This window comes from Triticum aestivum, chromosome 2D, assembly GCF_018294505.1.
Source record: "Triticum aestivum cultivar Chinese Spring chromosome 2D, IWGSC CS RefSeq v2.1, whole genome shotgun sequence".
Lineage (NCBI taxonomy): Eukaryota > Viridiplantae > Streptophyta > Magnoliopsida > Poales > Poaceae > Triticum > Triticum aestivum.
The window spans coordinates 75,682,517-75,706,708 of record NC_057799.1 but is presented as its reverse complement, the minus strand read 5'-3'; the positions used below and the strand labels follow the sequence as shown (position 1 = coordinate 75,706,708).

The 24,192-nt window shown below is 48.1% G+C and overlaps 2 protein-coding genes and 1 non-coding gene across 3 annotated transcripts; all 3 read right to left on the bottom strand.

Moving 5' to 3' along the window:
• Positions 1-2,108: 2,108 nt before the first annotated feature.
• LOC123051682 (momilactone A synthase) lies at positions 2,109-3,470 on the bottom strand. The gene is made up of 2 exons (XM_044474645.1): positions 3,316-3,470; positions 2,109-3,214 (listed from the first exon to the last, which is right to left on the bottom strand). Exons 1-2 carry the CDS (start codon positions 3,468-3,470, stop codon positions 2,326-2,328), a joined length of 1,044 nt encoding a protein of 347 aa, XP_044330580.1. The 3' UTR covers positions 2,109-2,325.
• An 18,336-nt stretch (positions 3,471-21,806) lies between these two features.
• On the bottom strand, positions 21,807-23,252 carry LOC123048807 (momilactone A synthase). The gene is made up of 2 exons (XM_044471837.1): positions 22,971-23,252; positions 21,807-22,869 (listed from the first exon to the last, which is right to left on the bottom strand). Exons 1-2 carry the CDS (start codon positions 22,997-22,999, stop codon positions 21,978-21,980), a joined length of 921 nt encoding a protein of 306 aa, XP_044327772.1. The 5' UTR covers positions 23,000-23,252; the 3' UTR covers positions 21,807-21,977.
• Positions 23,253-23,562: 310 nt separating this feature from the next.
• Positions 23,563-23,634, bottom strand: TRNAP-UGG (transfer RNA proline (anticodon UGG)). Its single transcript has one exon. It is a non-coding gene; the product is annotated as a tRNA-Pro (tRNA).
• Positions 23,635-24,192: the final 558 nt, after the last annotated feature.

Genomic DNA, 24,192 nt, shown 5'->3' with positions numbered 1-24,192 from the left:
TCTAACGGTCAATTTGTAGCGAAATCCTTGGCGAATGGCCGGGTGTTGGTCATCACTTGCCATGTTTTACTTGCCTCCTCACTAATGCATGCAAATGTAAAATAAACTAATCTAGTCGTACCATCCCTTTGGAACTATCATGCTTGCGGTAACGCCACTAAAAGGGCTTCAATTTTTTTTGAAACATTTGAGTACATAGACAAAAATTGTATCTACAATCTCATAAAATTTCAATCATAAATTTGAAACACGGTTCAAGATTAAGAAAAGAGAGACAAATCTAGTTGTCATCCGGCATAGTTCCCATACTTTGATCTTTTCCACTCAATCCACATTGTTCCCTCTATCACTCCCACATCTAAACTAGCCAGGAGCGGACTATTAGAAAGGAGACCCAACATGTATCTACAATCAATCTCGCAAAAAATATAACAATAACCTATGGAATTAATCAACTTATAAACAAAAGATCCACCATAAGAATTACATGGATGATCATAATCTTGTTTGGCAGCTCATCCAATCTAGAAGGCAGATCATGATGAATTCCTCACGGAAATAGGCAAACCTGGAGTTCTAGCTACATAATTTGAAGATCCCGACCGTCTAGAGGCTAAACTACTGAACTCAAAGATCAAATCCGGATTTTCGGATTTCAACTCCTGGACATCAAGGAGTGAAACCACATAACCCGGAGATCAGACCCGGAGTTATGGGTTTTGCCTCGACCTGCCCAAAGGGAAAATCACTTGTTTTTTCATGTTGCTAGGCTATCGCTTGACTGCTTGTGATGGATACGACATGTATATGTTGTTCATGACCCACCAACTTGAAGCACCACAACCCCCTCTTTATAGTGTGGATTTCAAATTACTCAAATAAGAAAAAACTCCAGAAACATAAAATGCATCGACACCTTTTTCGTTTTTGATGTGGGGTTGGGGGAGGGGCTCGCATCTACACATTTTTATTTTTTGGACTATGTGTATGCAGATCACTCGATTAAAAGTTAGTCACAATAAATCACACGTCATCAACACTGCCCATTTAGGGCTTTAGGCGTCCTTCGATGTTCTCTATGCACGTAACAACAAGTCAATTTGGATTGCGAATAATCATTGAGATTATGTTTCTTGTTGTGAAAGATAGATTTTAGAGTCAAATATACGATGCCCTTTTAATAAAGTTTTGAGGTTCTGCTAATGGTTTACCACTCATTCTTCTATGATTACGTTAGAATCAAACACACTATGTTTAATATTCCAAGATGGTATGGTGTACTATAAGTACATAGGTTCAATGGAATTTCATTGGTTATTGTAACACTACTCTTTGGTGTGTGTTTCTACCGGAGTGGGCTTATGATGTTTGCTAATCTTACAAACAAGAATGGGGAAACTGTTGGGGTTTGATCTTGGCAAACAACCGAGAGCAAAAGTAAAGGATGTGGCTCGCCCCACCCCACATATGGATGCATCGTGATCGGAGGTGATAATGAACAATTTTGGTTTCGGTCCTTGCCCCCCCCCCCCCCCCCCTCTTTATCGGCACATATAAAAGGAGTACGTTGTGCCCCCTTGGAACATGTATACACAAATGAGTAGAACCCTATCTCCAAACCACGGATCCTAAAGAACGCTCCGAAGAAAACATAAGACTGCTCACCACTACGGGAACCTTCAGGTCGGTGCCAGTGACGTCATACATGTCTATCCGATCAACTCACTGACAGAGACCCAAGGTCCATGCCATGGGTTTTTCCCTATGCTAAATATGATTTGTCTCTAATCTTCCGTAGATGTTTCAACTAGGAGATTATTAAGATCCTGGTTATGTTAAACCTACACAATTATTTCTAGCAAGCATTATAGAGCGAACAACCTAATTTTTCCGAAAAGGAGGGTGGACCCCCGACCTCTGTATCGTATGATGAACACAGTCATTTTATAGCCGTAAAAAAACAGTATGATGTCATACAAGTTAACCGAAGGAGTTAAAAGAGTGGGAGCCTAGCTCCATGGGGCTACATCAGCCACGATGGGAATTACGTGCAAGCAACACAGGCGCATAGAGGCACAGAATTGCACGACAGTGAGTAGCCACAAAGATAACAAGAACAATCGGGCTGCTCTCATCTAGGGAGTATTTCCGCATGGGGTCAACGTGTGCATGTACTACTCGGCATCGAGGACAATTCGTTGTTTCAATCCTGAAACAAAAACGTAATGCTCGGTGATTCTACTTCCGGCGCAATACAATACTACGTACTAGTAGTATGTATATAGTACTGTAGGAAGCAAATTTATTTCAGGAACTCGCTTCGTTTTACAGCGCCGGTGCCGGCATGTTGGGCGCCTTCCCCACCGTGAACCCGCCGTCCACGACGAGGTTGTGGCCGTTGACATACTTGGCCTCGTCGGACGCCAGGTACAGCGCCGCCCTCGCGATGTCGTCCGGCTCCAGCACCGCGCCCTTCATCTCGTTGATGTCCCCCTCCACGATCCGCCGGTGCTCCTCGGCGCTGGCCTTCGGGTACCACTGCTCCAGGATGCGCATCACCAGCGGCGTCGGGATGTAGTTTGGCGAGATGGCGTTCACCCGCACGCCGGAGCGCGCCATCTCCCCAGCCACGGCGCGCACGATCCCCAGCACCGCCGCCTTGGACACGCTGTACGGGTGCGGCGTCACGCTGCCCAGCACGCCGGCGACGCTGGCCATGCAGATGATGCTGCCGCTGCGGCGCGGCGCCATCACGCGGGCCGCGTGCTTGACCCCGGCCATGACGCCCCGGGCGTTGATCGCCATGACGGCGTCGAAGTCGTTGAGGTCGAGATCGCTCAGCTGGGGACGCGCCAGGGAGCCCACGATGCCGGCGTTGTTGAGCATGATGTCCAGCTTGCCGTGGCGGGCCACGGCGAGGTCCACCGCCGCGGCGACCTGCGCCTCGTCGGTCACGTCGCAGCGCGTGTAGCATGCCGCGTCCGGGCCGAGCTCGGTCGCCAGGGCGCGGCCCAGGTCGTCCTGGACGTCGGCGAGGACGACCTTGGCGCCGTTCCTGACGAACTCCTCCGCCGTCGCCTTGCCGATGCCGCTGGCCCCGCCGGTGATCACGGCCACCTTCCCGGCCAGCCTCTGGGAGCTCGAGGCCGTGGAGTAGCCGCAGCGGCTGGCGTAGCCGGCCACCGACGCCAGCGCAGCCCGTCGGCTCTCCCCCCTGCAACACACACGCGCGCACACACCAAGACCAAGATTAGCACGCACATGCAGGGCGTAGGTAGATTTGGCGTTCTCTTCCGAATCCAACCCCAGCGTTACCTGGTGACGACCTGCATCGCTCGGAACATCTTGCGGATCTTGGCGAAGTGCGACTTGGCGAGGCGAAGGAGACGAGAGAGCAGCCGATATTTATCAGGGCGCCGGCTCGCCACGTACGTCCGGCTCGCTATGGATGGATCATTGCACCACGCCATGTGGGCTCTGACGTAGCAAGTTGCAATCATGCGGACAAACGACACGGGCACGCCGGGCTTCTACAGTTCCACTGACAGGACTGGCGAAACACCATTGCCGCCCCCAACGCCCTACCCTACCCTGGATTCTTTCACCGATTAGGAACTCGGTGAGTGCACCGGGAAGATGCCGTCTGTTCTTTTTTTTCTACGTTGCCGTCCTGCGCCCTCACCCAAGGGCCATTGATGCAGCGTGCATTTACCCAAGCATGCAATGCAAAGACAGGACCTGGGTATGCTGGGCTGTAGCCGAAGTGACATCCTTTGGGTCCGTATAGCATAGCGTAGCTTGCTGTCGTTTACAGTACTTAAACGACGGGCCGGGGCATGATGCCGGCCTGGCTCCGCCACTGGTTCGCAATCACACATTATCTCGAAATCTGCAGAGCAACCGAGATCGGTCCATAGACGAGAGATTTTCTGAACCATGGTTCGGCTGGCCCATGCATAGTCCACACCATTAAAGCTAGGAATATGAACACGTGGAATCAAAAAATATTAGCAGAGGAGAGCGAATACTTATGTTTCTTTTAACACGATACAGACGCAACATCACACATACTCGTCACTATGTACACCCTACCTTTATGAGCAACTCCAAAAGGCTGAGCCAGCGCATTATCTTGAGATTGACAAAACCGTCACAGACGCCTTCGTAGTCAATGAAAACGTCTCCTTCCATCTCTACTCCTAATGTCTGAGTTGGTTGAATAGTATGGTTTATTTTTGTCCCATCACTTTCAACCGTTTTATTTCGCTGGTTTTTTTTTCGTCCCTCCCTCCACCGGTTTAGTTTCGCATCACCCTCTCACACAACGAAAAAAATCTGAACGAATCAGAACTTTCCATGCTGGTGTAAGTTATTTTTAGTAATGTCTTTCTGTCAAAGAATCAATCACGATCAATCTCTAAAGATCAAATCTAAATTAATTAACCTTAATTTAAATCGCTCAGTCACATTAAATTGGAAACGCATATTTAAACTGATTTTATTTGTCAATAAGATCAATTTTCGGTAGTATTTGGTAACTTATATATATGGAAATGAATAATTCATGATCAATCTTTAATTAATATGTGAAGACCAAATCTTCTCTACCCCCGGCTCGAGATCGATACTGCACTCCCTCACACGATTTCTACGTTAAAAAAAGACGTGACCCACGCCCCGACTTATCCCGATCCTCTCACCCACGATCTCCCCTCTCCTGCAAGGCTGCGACGCACGAACCCACGTCCGATGCCCGATCTTCTCCAACCCTCTCATCTCACTCTCGATCCCGTATCTCTCACTTGCCGCCGCCTGTGCTCACCTTCCATCACCCACACTGATCTGCACAAAAGATGTACGATGGCGGTGTCGGAGCCCCCATCACTGTCGAGGCAAGACTGGCAGGCCGTGCTCCAATACGACGGTGGCGGCATGGCAACAGCGTCAACCAAGCTCCTTCCTCCGCTGGATCATAGATGCTGGGTTCGCCGACGGCGACGGGGACATCATCGGCTTCAAAGTCCCATGAAGGCCAAGAAGAGCGATGACAGCTACAGCCCGGCGTTGCCTTCAGTTGCTAGCCTTCTCCAAGGACCTGCTGCAGCGACGTGAGCCGGCGGCGCAGCGGGCGACGCTCCCGCCGTCTAGCGCCGTGGTGCGGCTGCAGGGGCCGGACATCGTGCGGCCATGAAGCGTTCACCCTGATCGACGCCGCGGGACGCGTGCACGGCCCTGCTCGCCCTCCTCCTCGCTAGCGCTGCTGGCCCCTGTTCGCGCATCTCACACAGAGAGGTCGCAGATCGCTATGGCTACGTGTGGGCTGCCTCCGTTGTCGTCATCCGGATCCGTGAACTTGACGATCGACCCCTCCCCTTCCTCCTCCGCCCATGTGGCTGCTCCGCCGGCGCCAGAGATGGTAGTTCTGCTTATGCGGCGGCGACGAAGAAGGTGTCCTCGAAGGAGGGGACCGTCGACAACGAGTTCCTCGGCCGCAAGAGCTCCAAAATGTGTCGCATCTTCCACAAGGAGATGCCCTTCGAAGAGGACTGCAGCAACAACGAGGCGGGGAACGGCGACGAGGAGACCAGCGCAGCAAGGGTGGCTGCTCTTCCTCTACCGTGGCCATGAACACGACTACAACACAACCACTGAGCTTTGGTTCAATAGGTATGACTTGGGGGTCGTTGATGCTTGTTGGTTGATTCGTTGTGGTAGATTTTGAGATTATTAGACATTTGGGAGTTCCCATTCTACCGTGGCTATGATCAGTCTCGGAGAATACTGTTGAGGGTAGTATAATCAACATGCAAATTTGAGGATCAGTTATGGCATTCATTTATAGGAAATAAAAATCCTAAGACGGCAGTACGACTCCTCTTTATTTTGTGTCTAATTTACAGAAGTATTTATTTGATCAGAGGTTTTGTATAGTTGTAAGAATCATTATCCACAATAGAAAGCTAAAGCACACTGCTCTCATGTGTATATGACTAAACCTTGATGTTACAGAAATATCTTAAAACGTATACGTTACATACTACACACAATGCGAAAGATTATAATTATGAAATTGGCATTATATGTTCTAAGATATTTCGTGATATGGGTGGTGCTTTTAGACAAAATCACAACAAAGTACATGGGGAAATTGAGTGAGAGGCCATTCCTATTGGCATGCCTTCGAAAGTTTGGCCGCAAAGAAGACGAGTTGGAGCTTCTCAGCTGCACATTCTGGGAGGAGCTACTCATGAATCCAGAGTAGTATAGTTTCAAGACTTACATAGCTGGAGGCATTACTGAGGTGTGTGGAGTTCTTTTACAGATCATAGCTTATGTTCCATCGATTCTTGGAGGTGATAACTGATAATTTATATGCTACACTGCTACTTGTGTGATCCAGAGACTATCAACTGGTTACTTTTTTTGAACGGAATCCAGTTGAACTTAGTTTGAGCTCTCATGTTGATGGTCTACCTTCAACTCATATGTAAGACAGACTAAAATTATTTCTTAACATGAAGATATAAACGTCCAACTCCGAGTATGTTTTTCATAACGGTAGGTGTTGTAGCAAGTGTTGTCAGAAGTACTTGAGTCCATTGATATAAGGAAGATTCTTAATTGAGTGAATTCTGAGAAAGTGCATTTGCTTTTGCAGCACTAAATTCACTCTGATTAATTATCCAACACAGATAACTTCTTCAGAGAACATCAAGTGGAGAAGCAATAACAATTAATTGCTACTTTTTGTATAATATTGGTGAACTGCCGGGTTCATCGTGGCTACATGATAATATTCTAAAGGAATATTTACACAACAAAGAAGGATTAATGGTTGAAAATGATATACGAGAATAAAGAGAATAACCTATCTACATTTTGGGACATCATGGATACATGCCCATCGTATTTATGGATTCTCCCCAGTTGAGAATTTTCTGTTTTCTTTGGGTTGATTTATCATTTTTTTTGTTTCAATTGACATGCATACACTACCAACTGTCTCACCTAAACCCAGTTCTGACCGAACTATGGATTTGCTAGTAGTATTGTTTGGTTGATCTTAACAATTTCATCTCTACCCGCTAATGAGTATGTTCTACCGTTCATATTCTTATGACCTGCAACTTCATCCTTGAGGAGGGCGGTGAGGTGTTGGTCCGACGACGACCACGACGTTGATGCATCTCCTGCTGATGATGATCTGTGGTCTTTAAAACCAAACATCAGGTCATTCCTCTCCCTGGATCTGAGACTATCATGGAGGAGGTAGCAAGAGGCTTAATAAATGCAAGAAAAAAGAACCAATTTGATGAGCTTAGGACTTACGAGCAATGCGTCATGGGCGGTGGAGCTTTGCCGTACTGTAGAACCAAGAGCAGAGACGAGAAGAGAGGTTGAAGATGTGTGCGGTAATATATACTCCCTCCGTCTAAAAATATTTGTCATCAAAATGGACAAAAAAAGATGTATCTAAAACTAAAACACGTCTAGATACATCCTCTTTTATCCATTTTGATGACAAGGATTTCCGGATGGAGGGAGTACTTAGTATAGAAAATATTTATACTAGAGAATGGATTTTTTTTCAAGAAACACCCTTTGTACTCGAATACTGTTTTTCTTCTTGCAAGGTTGTTTTAGACTTAAAGTATTAAATTTCTAAATATTTATACATTTTGTACCCGTTTCAACGCATGTATATATGTGTTCGACATTTTCTATGATCAACTCTTTCCTTTGTTTGACTAGCACAAGAGCTCACATTCTTGCATGTATATATTTGCTGTACAACTTATGCTGGTTTCATGAGTATAATTATCAGAAGGTTGTTTTAGACTAAAATTATTATATTTATAGGAATTTTTTATATAAAGTTTTGAAGCTCTGTTTCATCCTTCCAGTTCATGCATAGTTCAAGCATATCTTATCTGAGCTATGTTTACTAAATTATTGTAGGAAGGACATTATGACGTATAGAGTGTTTTGCAACTTAGGTCACCCAGGAGTTGTTGGTGTTAAAAGATGATGCTCGATGGGTTGAGCATCATCAAATCTTTAAAAATCCTGAAAAGGATTAAAATCACTTCGTAGTAAAAGGTCACACATAACTGTAATTTTGAACAGAGGTGCTTAAGCCTCGTACAGTGGTGCTCCATCCGTTCCACGTTTAAAGAGTAAAAATATATGAGAATGTTTTCCTTTTCAAGCCTAACGTCCATCGATTCGCTGTAATGTGATACAAACTTGGTGTTTATGATTATACGAAATCTATGTTTTTAACAAAATGTATTCGCCATGTAGAACATAGACAAGTGGTCGTAAAACCTGATTTTGTGCGGCTGATGGTTACAGTATATTAACTATAGTATCTAATTGCTTCGAACATGGTCTGTTATTACAACCCAAGGGGGTGATGCTTTGGTATGTTGGGAACAATATTAAAGAAGTATACACCCGCTTGGGTGTAATTTATTTTAGCAAATGAATAGCAAGATGCCATTTTCATCCAAAGAGGATAGTGATACAAGCAACACTGTGGACGGGGCAAGGAGAGGACGGGGCTGGCGACGCCGTGGATGAGAGGGGAGGCGGTGGGGAGAGGAGCGGGTGGGCTTCACCATGGCGTGGAGGGGAGGTGCCCGAAAGAGATGGCGGAGGCAACACTGTGACGGGGAGATGAGATGAGGCAACAACCGGTGGCTGCGTGGCTGTGCGGGGAGAGTAGGAGGCGGCTGTGCAGTAAGTGAGTGAGGAGAGGAGCGGTTGCTTTTTTCCAGAAAGGAGCAGCTTCAATGCGGTGACATCAATGTCGCATCACTTAATAAGTCATTTTTAGGAAAAAATACCAACCAATGTATCTATAGGTAGCGTACAATTTAAAGTTCATTAAAATCAAAATGTGCTCACATTGTACCATGCAAATGAAGCTTAAGACAACATTTCTCACATTGTACGTAGATATCTTAAACATATCAAGTAGATCTTAGTTTGTAAAAGATAATTAGTTGGATCACTGCTCTCTGTGTACCCCCTCCGGTCCTTTTTGCTCTGCGTATTAGATTTGCGTCTAGTCAAACTTTGCAAAGTTTGACCAATATCAACATCTACAATACCAAATATTTATTTTGTGAAACTATATTTCATAATGAATCTATTGATTTGACATTGTGAATGTTGATAATTTTTTATATAAGTTTGGTCAAAGTAGAGATATTTTGACTTCAGACAAAGCTTATATGCAAACTAAAAAGGACCACCCGGAGTACATATAGTTCTATTATATTTTTTATCAACTCACATCGCAAGTGAAGTGAATTTCAATTATTTTTTGATTGTTACAGGCTATCATTTCTATGTATGCAAAATTTGGCATGCATTATGTTTATATATGCAACCGGCCAAAATATATTTAAAGCCCGTAGCAACGCACGGGCATTCTACTAGTTGAACACAGATTGCCAGAGGAACTGAAATAAATCCAGAAAAATGCGAGCATGAGTGTCTATTTTTTTCTTCTAAAGTGAACAGCATTGTCAAGCCTAGGACTTTGAACCGTTGTGGGATGGGATATCAATATCTTCCTAACCATCCAAGACAAGTTGGTTCACAGCGAATTCTTATGCCAATTATACCCCCTCGTGCTAAAATGTAGTGCTTATCAGACATTATCAAAGTTATACTTTACAAATTTGATCAAGTTTATAAATTTTTTATCAACATGTAGTATATCAAATTGATACCATTAAATTCAGCATGAAATATATTTTCATATGATATATATTTGATATTATGGAAATCGATATTTCTAAATCCCAGCTAGTTGAAAAATACTTTTATCTCATTTGCACCCTTGACCTTCTGTTCAAAAAAGCGTGTCGTGATTCATGCAGCCCCTGGAGCGCCTAGCTCAGCTTGCGTAGCGATGCCTCATCCGTGAGCTCCTATTTGCCGTGTAAGTCGGCAGATAGCCACCAATTGCGTACCTCTGCAAACCCACTTGCATTTTGTGACGACCCATGGGCGGATTTTTTTCTTTGAGAACTGTTCATGAATCTCAAATTTAAAGAAATGTCGGATCTAAAAATGTTGCGAATTTCAATAACTGTTCACGAATTTGAAAAATATCGCGTTTTTGAAAAAAATATATAAATTTAAAGAAATGTTCAGATTTAAAAATTCTCATGGATTAAAAATATATTCATGGATTTCAAAATTGTTCACAGATTGCAAAAAAGGTGAATTCAAATATTATTTGCGGGTTTGAAATGGTCATGAATTTTAAAATTTGTTAGGAATTTTTTAAAATTTTCACGAAATTAGAATAATAAATAAATAAGGATGAAAAATGTAAAAGGAATGAAAAACCAGGAGGAAAAACAAAAAAAATGGACTGGGCGGCGGCCTCATCTGACCAGTTTCTTTTTTTTTGTCATGGTTGTCTCTTTTAGGGGAATACTCGAACTTTACAGAATCACAACGTCATTTACATAGTTGGGGGGGGGGGGGGGGGTAAAATTAACGTATGGCGACCAGGAACCATGTTAATGAGTTCTTAGCTATGTTGCAGGCATCCACATTTGATTCTCCACACTCATATCAGAAAGATAAATCGCTAAAATTTGGAAGTGGACTCCGAATCTCCGCAATGACCATATAATTCTCTCCTTGGATTCCTTCCAAGATGCCTTTCACCACCATCGATGAGTCACAAGCAATGACTGTCGAATGAATGTTAAGATATTGCGCTGAGGATAGGGCTTCACGGCACGCCATTGTCTCAACACATGCTAGATCAATCACTCCTTCTGCCACGAGTATTGATCCTCCTTGATAAACACCTGAATGATGTCTTAAGATTATTGCAGCCGAACTCTTGCTCCGAGCTGTACGGATTGCCCCATCCACATTGCCTTTGAACTTCCATACAGGGTGAGCAATCCACTTAGACAAGCGCTAGACACTCCCTTCCCTGTTTATGGTTGATGCTGGATCATCAAGTTCTCTGAGTTCAGACAGATGATTAGAAATGAAACTACAAGTGGCAAAAGGAACTTGGTATTTATCCTTATGGATCACATCCCTTCTCGCTTTCTAGATTGCCCAAAGAGTAACCATGACCTTCACATACTCCTGTTCATTTAGTTGTTCCTCTAGCATAAACATCCATTTTTTAGCTCTCGGTTCAGCACATACCTTGATTCTATAGCTCCTCATCAAGTAAATCCCATATACATCTGGACATTCTACACTCCATGAGCGTGTGTCTCCACGAATCCCCCAGTCAAAAGGAATTATTTGCCATGGTTAGCCCCAACCGGCTGGCATCTCTTTATATTGATTAGATCAACTTCTACAACAAGGAAATACAATGGGTATACAACACGTACACATATATATACAAAATACAACTCTAACACCCCCCTCAATCTAAACCGTCGTGAACAAGGTTGAGATTGGAACTAAAACGATGAAGTGTGAGCTGAGAAGTAGGCTTCGTGAATACGTCAGCCAACTGATCGCCAGTGGAGATGAACCGAACATCAAGAGCACCCAAAGCAACCCGCTCACGCACAAAGTGAAAATCAACCTCGATATGCTTTGTGCGGGCATGAAAAACTGGATTGGCAGATAAGTATGTGGCGCCAACATTGTCACACCACAACACCGGAGGGCGAGAAAGAAACACACCAAGCTCCTTCAACACCGACTGTATCCATATAGCCTCAGCGGTGCCATTAGCCAAAGCCTTGCATTCTGCCTCAGTGCTAGAACGAGAAACTGTGGGTTGCTTGCAAGAACTCCAAGAGACGAGGTTGGAGCCAAGATAAATGGCAAAACCGCCCGTAGACCGACGATCATCAGGACAGCCCGCCCAATCGGCATCAGTGAAAGTACTCAGTCCCATAGAAGCGGAGCGCCGGAAACGCAAGCCAGTAGACACAGTACCTCGGATATAGCGAAGAATTCGCTTCACTGCCTCATAGTGAGCGGTAGTAGGCTGCGACAAGTATTAGCACACCTTGTTAACAGCAAAGGACAAGTCAGGACGTGTCAGAGTGAGGTACTGGAGACCCCCAACAGGACTCCTGTACTTGAAAATATCCTCAGAGCTCAACGGCTGGCCTTGATCTCGAGATATTTTGTCAGAAGTAGACATGGGAGTAGTAACAGACCGACATTGCTCCATGTTGGCCTGGTGCAAGAGATCAAGAGCATATTTGTGCTGTGACAAGACCAGACCCTCAGAATTATAAGTGGCCTCAATACCAAGGAAATACTCCAGGCGCCCAAGGTCCTTGACAGGAAAAGAACCAGAAAGAGTGGTAACCAGTTTCTCAACAGCAGCCGAAGAGGACCCAGCCAAAACAATATCGTCAACATAGACAAGCATATATATAATAACCCCATGATGATCAAAGATGAACAGAGAGGTATCGGCCTTGCTAGCAACAAAACCGAGCTGACGAAGCTTGTCACTCAAACGGGCATACCAGGCACGAGGCGACTGTTTGAGACCATAAAGAGCACGCTGCAGCTTGCAAACGTGCCGAGGGTACCGTGAATCCTCAAAACCGGGGGGGGGGGGGCTGCTGCATATACACTTCCTCAGACAGAAAAGCATGAAGGAAGGCATTACTCACATCAATCTGACGAAGGCACCAACCACGAGAAACAGCAAGAGCAAGCACCAGGCAAACGGTGACTGGATTAACCACAGGACTGAAAGTATCATGATAATCGATATCGTACTGCTGTGTGAAGCCTCGAGCCACAAGCGCGCCTTGTATTTATCAACAGAACCATCGGGACGGAACTTTGTTTTGAAGATCCACTTGCTGCCAACAATGTTAGTGCCAGGTGGACGGGGTACCAATATCCACGTTTTGTTAGCCTGAAGTGCTTCGAACTCAGCCTCCATAGCAGCACGCCAAGCTGGCTCAGAGAGAGCAGTACGATGAGATGCAGGCTCCACCATAAACGCCCGGCGACGATAGGGATCATATCGAACCGTGCCATCCCGATACACCTTGGGACGAGAAATATCATTGCGCCGTCGCGTAACGATGATCCGTGTCGGTTCAGCAGCGGGAGGAGCTGGAGGCGGCAACGCTGGTGGTGTAGAAGACGTCGACGAGGGCGAGGAAGCGGCCTCGTCATGGGCCGGAGACAGGCCAGGCGAAGAAGCCCCGTCAGGAGCCGGCGAGGCTGATGACCGTGCTGGTGACGGAGAGCGAGACCGCGGGCCGTGGTCGACGACCGGGACCGGCGAATCGGCCTGGGCGGGGTCGGCACGAGAAGCTGACCCAGGTGAGCGGGGTGTGCCTGCATGCGAGCTGGGCCCAGGCGTGCCAGCTGAGCCATGCAGAGGCGGTGCTGATCCGGGAGCAACCTGCGTGCCTGCATGCAAGCGGGCCCCTGGCATGCTGCTCGAGGCATGCAGAGGAGAGGCCGGCCCGAGCGAGCGGGGCGTGCCTGCATGAGAGTCGGGTCCAGGCGCGCCGCCCGAGACATGCAGAGGCGGTGGCGCTGATGGAGCAGGGACATCGAGCGGCGAAGTGGACGTCGCGGGGACCTGCACAGGAGAACTAACAACAACACCAGGTGTATTAGCCGGTAACAAGGTAATTGTCAGGACCCCGATTCTAAGTCACACCGATCTAGCCTGTAACACCTCATATCACTTTGCGGCCTCACGCACGGTATTCCCACGGGTGTCGCCTTACCATGGCCCGGGACCGTTTGCGCCTTTTGGCTCACGTATATGATAGTGTCGCTAGCATCCATATGACAGAGAACCCGGGCCGACATGGCTAGTCGTGAACCCAAAGCAGCACTAACTTACGGGGACAGGCATACATGAATCAACATCGAGCATGTCGGTCAGCAGCGTGTGAATCCGGGATGTAGCACTGGGCTAACATGACTCCGGGAACCTGGGTTGTAGCAGGCTAGGCAGGACTCCGGATGTCACCGCGTGACATTTCCCCGAAGGGACAGACACAGGAACGAAGTGAAACACATGCCGACCAGTCAAGTGTTCCGGAGCAGTAGTGCTGGGCTAGCAGGACTCCGGTGAACCAGGCTGTAGCGGACTACTATGGCTCATGGAAGCACTAGACTACATTTCCCATAAGAGAGGCTGCCAAGGATAAACAACTAGACTGTTGGATCCCACACATACCAAGCATTTCAATCATACACACAATATGCTCGATATGTGTAAATACAACATGGCATCACAACAAAACTCTACAACTCAAAGTACTTTATTTAAAGGCTCCGGAGAGCCATACATAACATGTTCATACAGATAGGGTCACATGACCCGACACTCAAGTCATACAAACATACAAGCACATGCGAAAACAAACTTGTCTGAGTACAGACAACTAGAAAGAAAGAAGGCTTGACGGAGCCTGTCTATCTACATAGGGCCCTTCACAAGCTCAGATCACCACCTGGGTGGCAAGTCACTCGTCAACGTCGAGATCTACATAGAACCCATCGGAGGGGGCGATGTTGTCGTCTGAAAGCAGTAATTAAAGCAACATGAGTACAAAGGTACTCAGCAAGTCTTACAACAGATCCTACTATATATGCACATTCTCAAGAAGGTAGTGGAGTTATTGCAGCAAGCCAACTTTGACTCTTGGCTAAGTTATCCTACGAGACACCACTTGTAAAATAGTTTTCGCACACGAGTCCACTAATCACCATCACAATACTCCATCGTGGATCCTCCCTCGTCATCCTACGAGAGAGCCATCCGCGGTACTCACACTTATCTTGAGTCTTTTAGTAGTAACCATTAACTTGTCTATGAACTGCATAAGCGACCAAGTAGTCCTTTACCGCGGACGCGTCTATTCGAATAGTTTTATACCCTGCAGGGGTGTACTTCGTCACACATGTTTCCACCACTTAGCGTCTGCACACGACATGTGCTCGGCAGACTTCAAGCGAAAGCCGACGTGGGTGTAGACCACGACCTGACTAACCACACAAGTCTCTAGTCCAGGTTTATCGCCTATTCGGATTCCATCCGCAAGGAAATCCGGCCGGGGTGTCCTCAACGGCCCCAAACGATGTGTGCAGGGTTCCCGAGACACCAAACGGGCGACTCGGTACACCGGGCCACGAGCCTACCGCATCACAACCCACCCCTAAGGTCAGCGTTGCGCACGGCCTCCAGTAACTACAAACACCAGAAACTACTTGCAACTCCTGGACAGAGGACGAGAGGGGTCAGTAAGTCGAGCGGAGTCATATTTCAGGGCCCAATGTGTGGTAGTAGCTGAATCTTAAATCACGTATACATATCTTAGTTCTTAAGGACAGCCTCAATGAAACAACCCACCATGTACTCCTACATGGCCTCTCATCGATACCTTTACCAAACCATGTTCAACACTTCACTCTCATTACCGACACAACCATTCACTCTAGTTCATCACCCCGATGAGCCAGACCTGACACGACTCTAAGACTAGCAGGCATAGCATGGTAGGAAACACAAACATGGCTCAATCAACTCCTACACATGCTAGTGCTTTTCATCTAGTTACTGTGGCAATGACAGGTCATGCAGAGGAAGTGGGTTCAACTACCGCAACACATAGCAGTTTGAAACACGTTGTCTTAATGCAGTAAACGAGAGCAGAAGCGAGAAGATGGGTTTGTATCGAAATGATCAATGGGGTTGCTTGCCTGACAGAGTGGTAGTGGGATACTGCCCTTCAGTTGGATACTCGTGAATATCCTCGGAGGCAGAACCTACCACGAAGAACACATCGAAACACAATCATCACAAGGCAATATGCAACAATATGATGCATGCAATGACATGGCAAAATGAGGGTGTTTTGGCTATGCAACTTAGAACAGATTGGTTTGAGTTCATTTGAATCAAGGATTCAAATGCTAACCCAAATTAAGAGGTGATATTAGTGCATTAACTTGTTTCATCTTAACAGCAAGGTTAAAGTGTTCTGACATGCATAAAACCAGTACAGATGGAAAGATTGAATTTTTCTGATCAAAATTCATATATAAATCTTTGGATTTGGAGTTACAGATTAATTTCTATGAATTTTTGAAGTTTGTAGTATTTTCTGGAATTTCCTATATAAAAATAAATCCAGAAAATACTTATTGCGTCAGCAGTGCGTCATGGTGACGTCAGCGGTCAACGGAGCCGGTCCAGGTCAAACTGACCAGTGGGTCCCGTCTGTCAGTAGTTAGTTAAACTAACTAAATTTAGTTAGCGCTAAACCTGGGTTAATTAGCAGGGCGGGCCCCACCTGTCATAGACCCAGGGGGGTCAAACTAGGCCCACCCGGTCAACGGTCAGCGGGGTCAACTCGCTGGCGTTTAGCCGCCGGCGAGGCCAGACGCGGCGGTGCGGTGCGGGTTTCGTGCTCCGGCGACCAAATGGGCGGCGGAGACCATCTACGAGTAGCTAGGAGTGAGCCGCGTCGAGTGGTGGTGGCGGTTGGGCTCGGTGTCGCCGGAAACGACGCCGGCGATGACCTGTGCGGCTGCTGGCTCGTCGTTAGGGGGCACGGCGAGGCGCGTGGAGTGGTGCTACGGGCTCCTGGGGATGCGGTGAGTGTGTTGGACATGGTGGTGTGGCCGGTGGGTGGCCGGAGCATCGTCGGCGACGAGCTCGGCGGCGGCACGTGCGGTGAAGCTCCATGCAGTCGGTACGGTGCTCGAGAGAGAGAACGGAGAGGATGGGGAGGTGGCTGAGCTCACGGCGGAGCAGACGACGAGGTCGGGGACGAGCTGATGCGGCGGTGACGGCGAAGGGGATCTCCGGCGGTGTTCGGTGAAGACGAGGTCGAAGGAGGTGGTGCAGAGCGTGCGAGCGCTCGGGGCTCGGCTAGCTCGGCGTAGCGGACGGCGGCGAAGCTCAGGGACACGACGGGGCGGCGCGAGGACGACGATGGCTGCGAGAACTACGGTGGCGCGGGCGCGGCAGCGTCGGCCATGGTGAGGAGAGGGCGAGGGAGAGAGGCAGGGGGCGTGTGAGGTGTCTGTGGGGTCGGGGCGGCGACGTGGAGCTTGCCCAGGTGTCCAGGGGCGCGGGCGGCAAGCAGGTGGCACCGTGGCGAGCTCGCGCACGCCGGCGTCACCTCCCTGCCTGCCTGGCGGGGAAGAAGCAGCTGGCTGGCATGGGCCAGCACAGTGCTGGGCCGCCAGGTGGGCCGGCTGGTGGGTTGCGGCCAGGTAAGTTTGTTTTCTTTTATTTCTGCAAGTTTGTGGCATTTCTAAAAATACTTAGGCATTTCCAAAAATCACCAAACTGCACATGCTCACTGTATGGAACATATCCAACATGGAACATTTCAGTTTGGGATTATTTGGACATTTAAAATATTTACTAGCATTTCAATGCCCAAATGCAAGTTACATATGATTTAATTCAATGATCTTATGATGACCTAGAAAATTGTGAACCCATTTTGTCAAAGGTTCTAACCCAAGACAAAAAGGGTGGACTTTTTAGAAGGGCATTTCAGGTTCATTGAAAATGATTTTAGTAAACCCTAGTTGTTTTAGGGGGGTGCTGGGGGTTCTGTCATCCCCATTTCAATTTTCTGGAAAAGTAAACATGATGCAACACTCTAATGCATGAACTAGCTAGGATGTGACAGTAATGTCATAATTACGCGTGTCGGTACTCTGAGTAACTGGCTCATCTGACGGAAACAACACGGGAAGGAGTTGGGATACATCAACAATGGCACCGGGAGTGGCATAGGGAAACACCGTCTCGTCGAACACGACGTCACGGGAGATGTAAATACGACCAGTGGAGCGATCAAGGCACTTGTAGCCTTTATGCATGGGACTATAACCAAGAAACACACACATCCTAGAGTGAAACTCGAGTTTACATGAATTGTACTTACGCAAACTAGGCCAACACGCACAACCAAAAGTGTGGAGAAAAGAATACTCAGGAAGCATGTTGAGGAGGCGAAACACGGGTGTGGCATTGTTGATAACAGGCGTAGGCATCCTATTGATGAGATAGCAAGCAGTAAGAAATGCCTCATCCCAAAACCGAAGAGGCAGGGAGGAGTGTGCGAGGAGGGCTAGACCCGTCTCAACGAGATGACGGTGCTTGCGTTCAGCTATACCATTCTGTTGGGAGGTATGTGGACAAGACACACGATGAGCAATGCCGGTGCGCTGAAAATAAGCATGGAGACGGTGATACTCACCACCCCAGTCTGACTGAACAGAACGAACCTTAGGATTCAAGAGACGCTCAACATGGTTTTGAAAAGTGTAAAAAATGCTCTCAACATCAGATTTATGCTTGATCAAGTATATCCAGTAGTAACGACTATAGTCATCAATGAAGCTGACATAGTACTTGAAACCCCCGGAAGATGGCAAAGCAGGCCCCCAAACATCGGTATGAATAAGCTCAAGTGGTGATGTAGAAACACGAGTAGAATAATTATATGGTAACTGGTGACTCTTAGCACGCTGACAAGCATCACACACAGAGGACTCATTGTTTGGAGAGCACAACAATTTATTGGAGCTAACAATGGTATGAACTATTTTATTTGAAATATGAGCAAGACGCCGATGCCACTGCTCGGTAGTAAGCCTAATGCCAGAAGACGCATGACTTCCAGAGGTGACGGCGCGACTGAACGGAAGAGGGTAGAGGCCGCCACGACTCCTACCGCGAAGAAGAATTTTCTTCGTGAACTTGTCCTTGACATAAAAAAGAATTTATGAAATTCAACAAAGATTTTATTGTCAGAAACAAGACGATAAACGGAGAGCAAATTAGTGCTAAGATCAGGAACAAGAAAAATATTTTTGAGTTCAATTGGGGCGGATGAACTAGGTAAACGAGAGTGACCAACATGTGTAATAGACAAACCTGCACCGTTGGCGACTTGCACTTGGTCTGTTCCGTTGTAGCGCTCCTGGATGTTCATCCGGCTCATGTCGTTGGTGAGATGATCTGTGGCGCCGGTGTCGAAGAGCCAAGGTTGACTGGGGGCAGGTTGGGAAGAGGCAGAATTGCCAGCACGATTTTCGTCGTACTGAAACGCGTGGTTGTAGCGTTGTTTGCACTGGAGAGCCTCATGCCCCCAGTACCGGCAAACTTGACAGCGGGGGCGCTCGCGCCGGTTGTTGCGCCTGCCACCGCCGTTGCCCTGTCCTCCTCCTCCGCCGTTGCCACCACCACCGCCCCCTTGGTTGGGGCGGTTGTTACCGCGGGAGGCCTGCTGGCCGCCTCCCTGGGAGCCAGTAGGACGACCCCCGCCGCGGCCGTCGTTGGTGGTGTCGGCGAAGATGCGCCTCCCTCCACGGTCGTCGCCTTGCCATGCCACGGCATTAGCGGAGGTGGAGAACTCGGGGGCGAAGGCGTTCTGCTCCTTGAGGGATTCGCAGGAGAGGAGCATGGAGTATAAATCCGACAGGCTAAGGTTGTCAGCGCCGGTGGCTGCCAACACCGTGAGAGAGTGCTGGAGGGACTCGTACTGAGGCCCGAGACCGACGACGATGTAGTCGATCACCTCAGCATCGAAGAGAGGCGACCCCACCTGGGCCATGGCGTCCGCGAAACCCCTCATCTTGTGAAAGTAGGCGGCAGCGGTGAGGTCGTTCTTCTTCAGCGGCGAGAGTTGACGCCGCATCTGGCGCACCCCGGCCCTGTTCTGCGCCGAGAACATGGACTCGAGGTACGCCCACACAGAGGACGCGGTGGTGCGGCCGATGACATGGCCGAGGATCTCCTCCGTCATGGAGCCGACGAGGATGCTGAGAACACGCTGATCCGTGTAGAACCACAAGGCGTACTCCGGATTGGGCTTGGTCACGGCCTTGGCATCGTCTCCTTCGGTGATCGTGGCCGGAGGGACTCCATAGGAGCCATCCAGGAAGCCGTACCAGCCCTGGCCGGCGATGTTGGGGACGACCTGCATCTTCGGTGATCTAGACGCACCGTGATGGTGTTGAGGTTCTGGCCGGTAGGGGCGGAGATGATGGCGCCGGCGGGGATGGATGGTGCGGAGGACTGGGACGAGGTGCTCGAAGTGGAGAGGGCAAGCTGCAACGCGGCGGCGGTGTCACCCATCGCATCGAGGTGCTGCGTCGGCGGCGTGTAGGCGGCGGCAGCTAGGAAAAGAGATGGCGGCGGCGGAAGCGCGTGAGCGAAACCCTAGGTCGGATCGACCCGCTCTGTATACCAAGTCAAAAGGAATTATTTGCCGTGGTTAGCCCCAACCGGATGGCATCTCTTTATATTGACTAGATCAACTTGTATAATAAGAAAATACAATGGGTATACAACATGTACACGTATATATATAAAATACAACTCTAACACCCCCTTGGATCTGCATATCGTGCAAATATCCGTTGTTGGCATATTCCTCCGATGAGCTATGTCCTTCGTGGTTGTCTAGTCATGGGCATGTGTAGCTGGTCATAGCTCTTTTTTCCATTTGCATTTGGGTGTCCAAATCCACTTATTAGCTCACAAACGTTGTTGCTTGCTCAGCCCATTAACAGAGGAAACAACTGGAAGAAGGTTTTAGTCGGTTACAGCAAGCTTCTCAATCTGGTTTTTTCGGAAGCTTCCTTCCAGCCGGTTTTAGATAGCTTTTTTTTCTATTTTTAATTGCTTTTCGGTTTTCTTTATTTTATAATTTTTATTTTTTTCGTTTTTATTTGTCTTATTTTCTTTATTTCCATTTTCCTTTTAAGTTAATTTTTAAAATTTAGGAACATTTTAAAATACATAACATTTGTGAAATCCAGGGAATATTTTTTCAATTTCGTAAATATTTAAAATTATAGTGCATTTTTATTTCATAAATATTTTCCAACTTCAAAAAAATTGAAGTCGGGAATAATTTTGAGTTACCATAATTTTTTTCAATTTACCTATTGTTTTTTAACATATGCAAACATTTTCTGAATTCGCAAACATATTTTAAGTTCACAGATTTTAAAAAAAAATCATGAAAAATTTGAAGTTCACAAAAAAATGTGAATTCATGAGAATCTTAATTTTTTCAAATTTTTTCCAAATTTTTGAAATTATTTTGAACTCATGAATATTCTAAAAATTCATGAAGGGCTTTTGAAACTTGTGATTCAGAGCCATCTTTAAAAATTCAAGAATTTTATTTGAATTTGCAACCATTTTTAAATTCAGGAACATTTTTAAAATTCATGATACAAGAAGCGATTGCTCCACAAATTATTCATGTTTGGATAAAGTATTTCCCCCTACTGAAGATGTTTCCTGCATGTGCTGTAAATGGTGGACTTTCGTTATCAAACCGAAGTACAAGAAACCAAAATGAAATGATGTTTCTTCCATCCATTTTCCCATCTTTTTTTGTGCGCACATTTCCTATCTTTTTTTCATGAATATGATAAAAGGAAATGTAATGCGAAAGCGTTTATCTGAGTGGTCAGCTCTAACTTGATACTAACATGCCCTACAAGTGGATTGCAATCGAACAATTTAAATTTATCAGATGCTTCTGTTATTCATTTTTTGTTCAAATATTTCTAATTGATCTTTTGTAGAGATGGACGGGTGCGGCAACGCGCCTTCTTGTTCTACTGCGCTCTGTGCGATATATAGCTGTGTTCATCTACAAGACAATGTGCTTATTTCGATTTAGTTTTCCAAGCACATCTCTAAACACTGTGGTGGGGTGTGTTGATTGCGTGGAGCCCTAGGGGTGTGTTTCATAAGTCAACGCCCAATTCCCTCGCAAAATAAAAAAAGGCAACGTCCAATGCCCGTTGAAACATATTCCCTCCGTTTCATTAGTCGTCGCTGAAACAGATGTATGTGGACATATTTCAGTTTTTGAACGAAGGTTTTCTTTGGCAATGCTGAAGAAATAAACAGATTTCACCCGCAAAAAAAAGAAGAAATAAACAGATTTGTTCCGGTAGACTCTGATTGTGTCCCTTCACTGTGCCGCCGGTGCCGGCATGTTGGGTGCCTTCCCCACCGTGAACCCGCCGTCAACGACGAGGTTGTGGCCGTTGACGTACTTGGAGTCGTCGGACGCCAGGTACAGCGCCGCCTTGGCGATGTCCTCCACCTCCAGCACCACCCCTTCCATCTCGTTGATGTCGCCCTCCACGATCCGCCGATGCTCCTCGCCGCTCGCCTCCGGGTACCACTCCTCCAGGATGCGCTTCACCAGCGGCGTCAGGATGTAGTTGGGCGAGATGGCGTTGACGCGCACGCCCGAGCGCGCCAGCTCCCCCGCCACGGAGCGCACGAGCCCCACCACCGCGAACTTGGAGACGCTGTACGGGTGCGGCGTCAGCTGGCCCAGCACGCCGGCGATGCTGGCCGTGCAGATGATGCTGCCCGCGCGGCGCGGCGCCATGACGCGGGCCGCGTGCTTCACCCCGGCCATGACGCCCCGGGTGTTGATCGCCATGACGGCGTCGAAGTCGGCGAGGTCGAGCGCGCCCAGCTCGGGCCGCGCCAGGGAGCCCACGATGCCGGCGTTGTTGAGCATGATGTCCAGCTTGCCGTGGCGGGCCACGGCGAGGTCCACCACCGCGGCAACCTGCGCCTCGTCGGTGACGTCGCAGCGGGTGTAGGACGCGGAGTCTGCGCCGAGCTCGGCCGCCAGGGCGCGGCCCAGGTCGTCCTGCACGTCGGCGAGCACGACCTTGGCGCCGTTCCTGACGAACTCCGCCGCGGTCGCCTTGCCGATGCCGCTAGCGGCGCCGGTGATCACGGCCACCTTACCAGCCAACCTCTGGGAGCTGGGGGCCGTGGAGTAGCCACACTGACCGACGAAGCCAGCCGCCGCCGCCGACGCAGCACTACGGCTCTCCCCCCTGCAACACACACAGCATGATCATAATGCAGGCAGCGACCATTACCACAGAGCATATTTGTGCTACCAGATCGACTCGGCGTCGCTCGTAGCGCATCGTACCTGAGCACGGCCTGCATCGCTCGGAACATCTTGCTGGTCTCCCGCCGAGCTCCTACCTTCCCCCGATGTGGCAAATGTGACTCGGCGAGGCGAAGGAGCCAAGTACAGAGCGGCCGTTATTTAACGAGGCGCGGCTCGCCCGTACGTCGCGCCCGCTCGCGCTCTGGATCATTGACATGGACGCCCTGTGAGCTGTGACTTGGCGAGCTGGCATCACTCACGATCACGTTATCTCGATTCGATCTGCAGAGCGGCGCGAGACGAGGCGGGGGGCGGCAGAAAATTCACCTCGTGGCTCGCGCGTGCATGTGTCCACAGCTCATCCGTGTGCGCGAGTTGCGTTTTCTTTTCTGTGCGTGCTCGCCGATCGATCGCAGAGTGTTGCAGGTGAGGGGATGCTCCGCGCGTTCGGGATCGTGCCACCGCCACGTGATCCACTTCCCCAAGCTCCCAACTCCCAAGCACCGGGCGGATCGCTTATTACTGGCGTAGCGCTCGCACAAGATTCCATCCAATTTCCTCGCCGAGCACGCGCGCCACGCACTGCTCCTGACGCGGCAACGCGGGCAAAAAAAAGAAAAAAGAAAAAAATGGGGCATTCCGAGAATCGAACTCGGGACCTCTCGCACCCAAAGCGAGAATCATACCACTAGACCAAATGCCCTTATACGTACCAATGTTCTATTACCTGCTAATTAACAAGAATTCCTGCAAAACATGGGCAGCTACCACCAAGGTGTCTGTCCTAAGAGCAACTCTACCACATCCACATGTTCTGGTTGGATCATGCGAATCACCGATGTACCTAGGGCAATTCTTCCATCTTCTGTGCATACAATCAGTATCCGAGGGAACGCCCCGTTGCACCTATCTCCCTCACCTAGTCGTGTAATTTTGCATTGGGTGCTCTTAGGGAGTCTTTGCGAATCTTTAAACGAATAATGATAAGAACTTTGGAGATGAGAGAATATTCGTTTACCAAGTTGCCCATGACTTCGTATGCTAGCACACGCGTTGCCAGAGTACATTTCCAAATTGTACTTGCTCCTGGTTGTCATGTCGCATCCCTCTTGTGACCTTTGTGACCAGGCAAAAGGCATAAATTTAACCTCAGGGCGAAACTATTTCACAAACTAAACTACTTGTGAAAATATTTCACCCAGCTGATCCTTAATGTGCAGCGCCTGACAGCAAGACGCTGCACTCTACTGTGCAGCGCCTA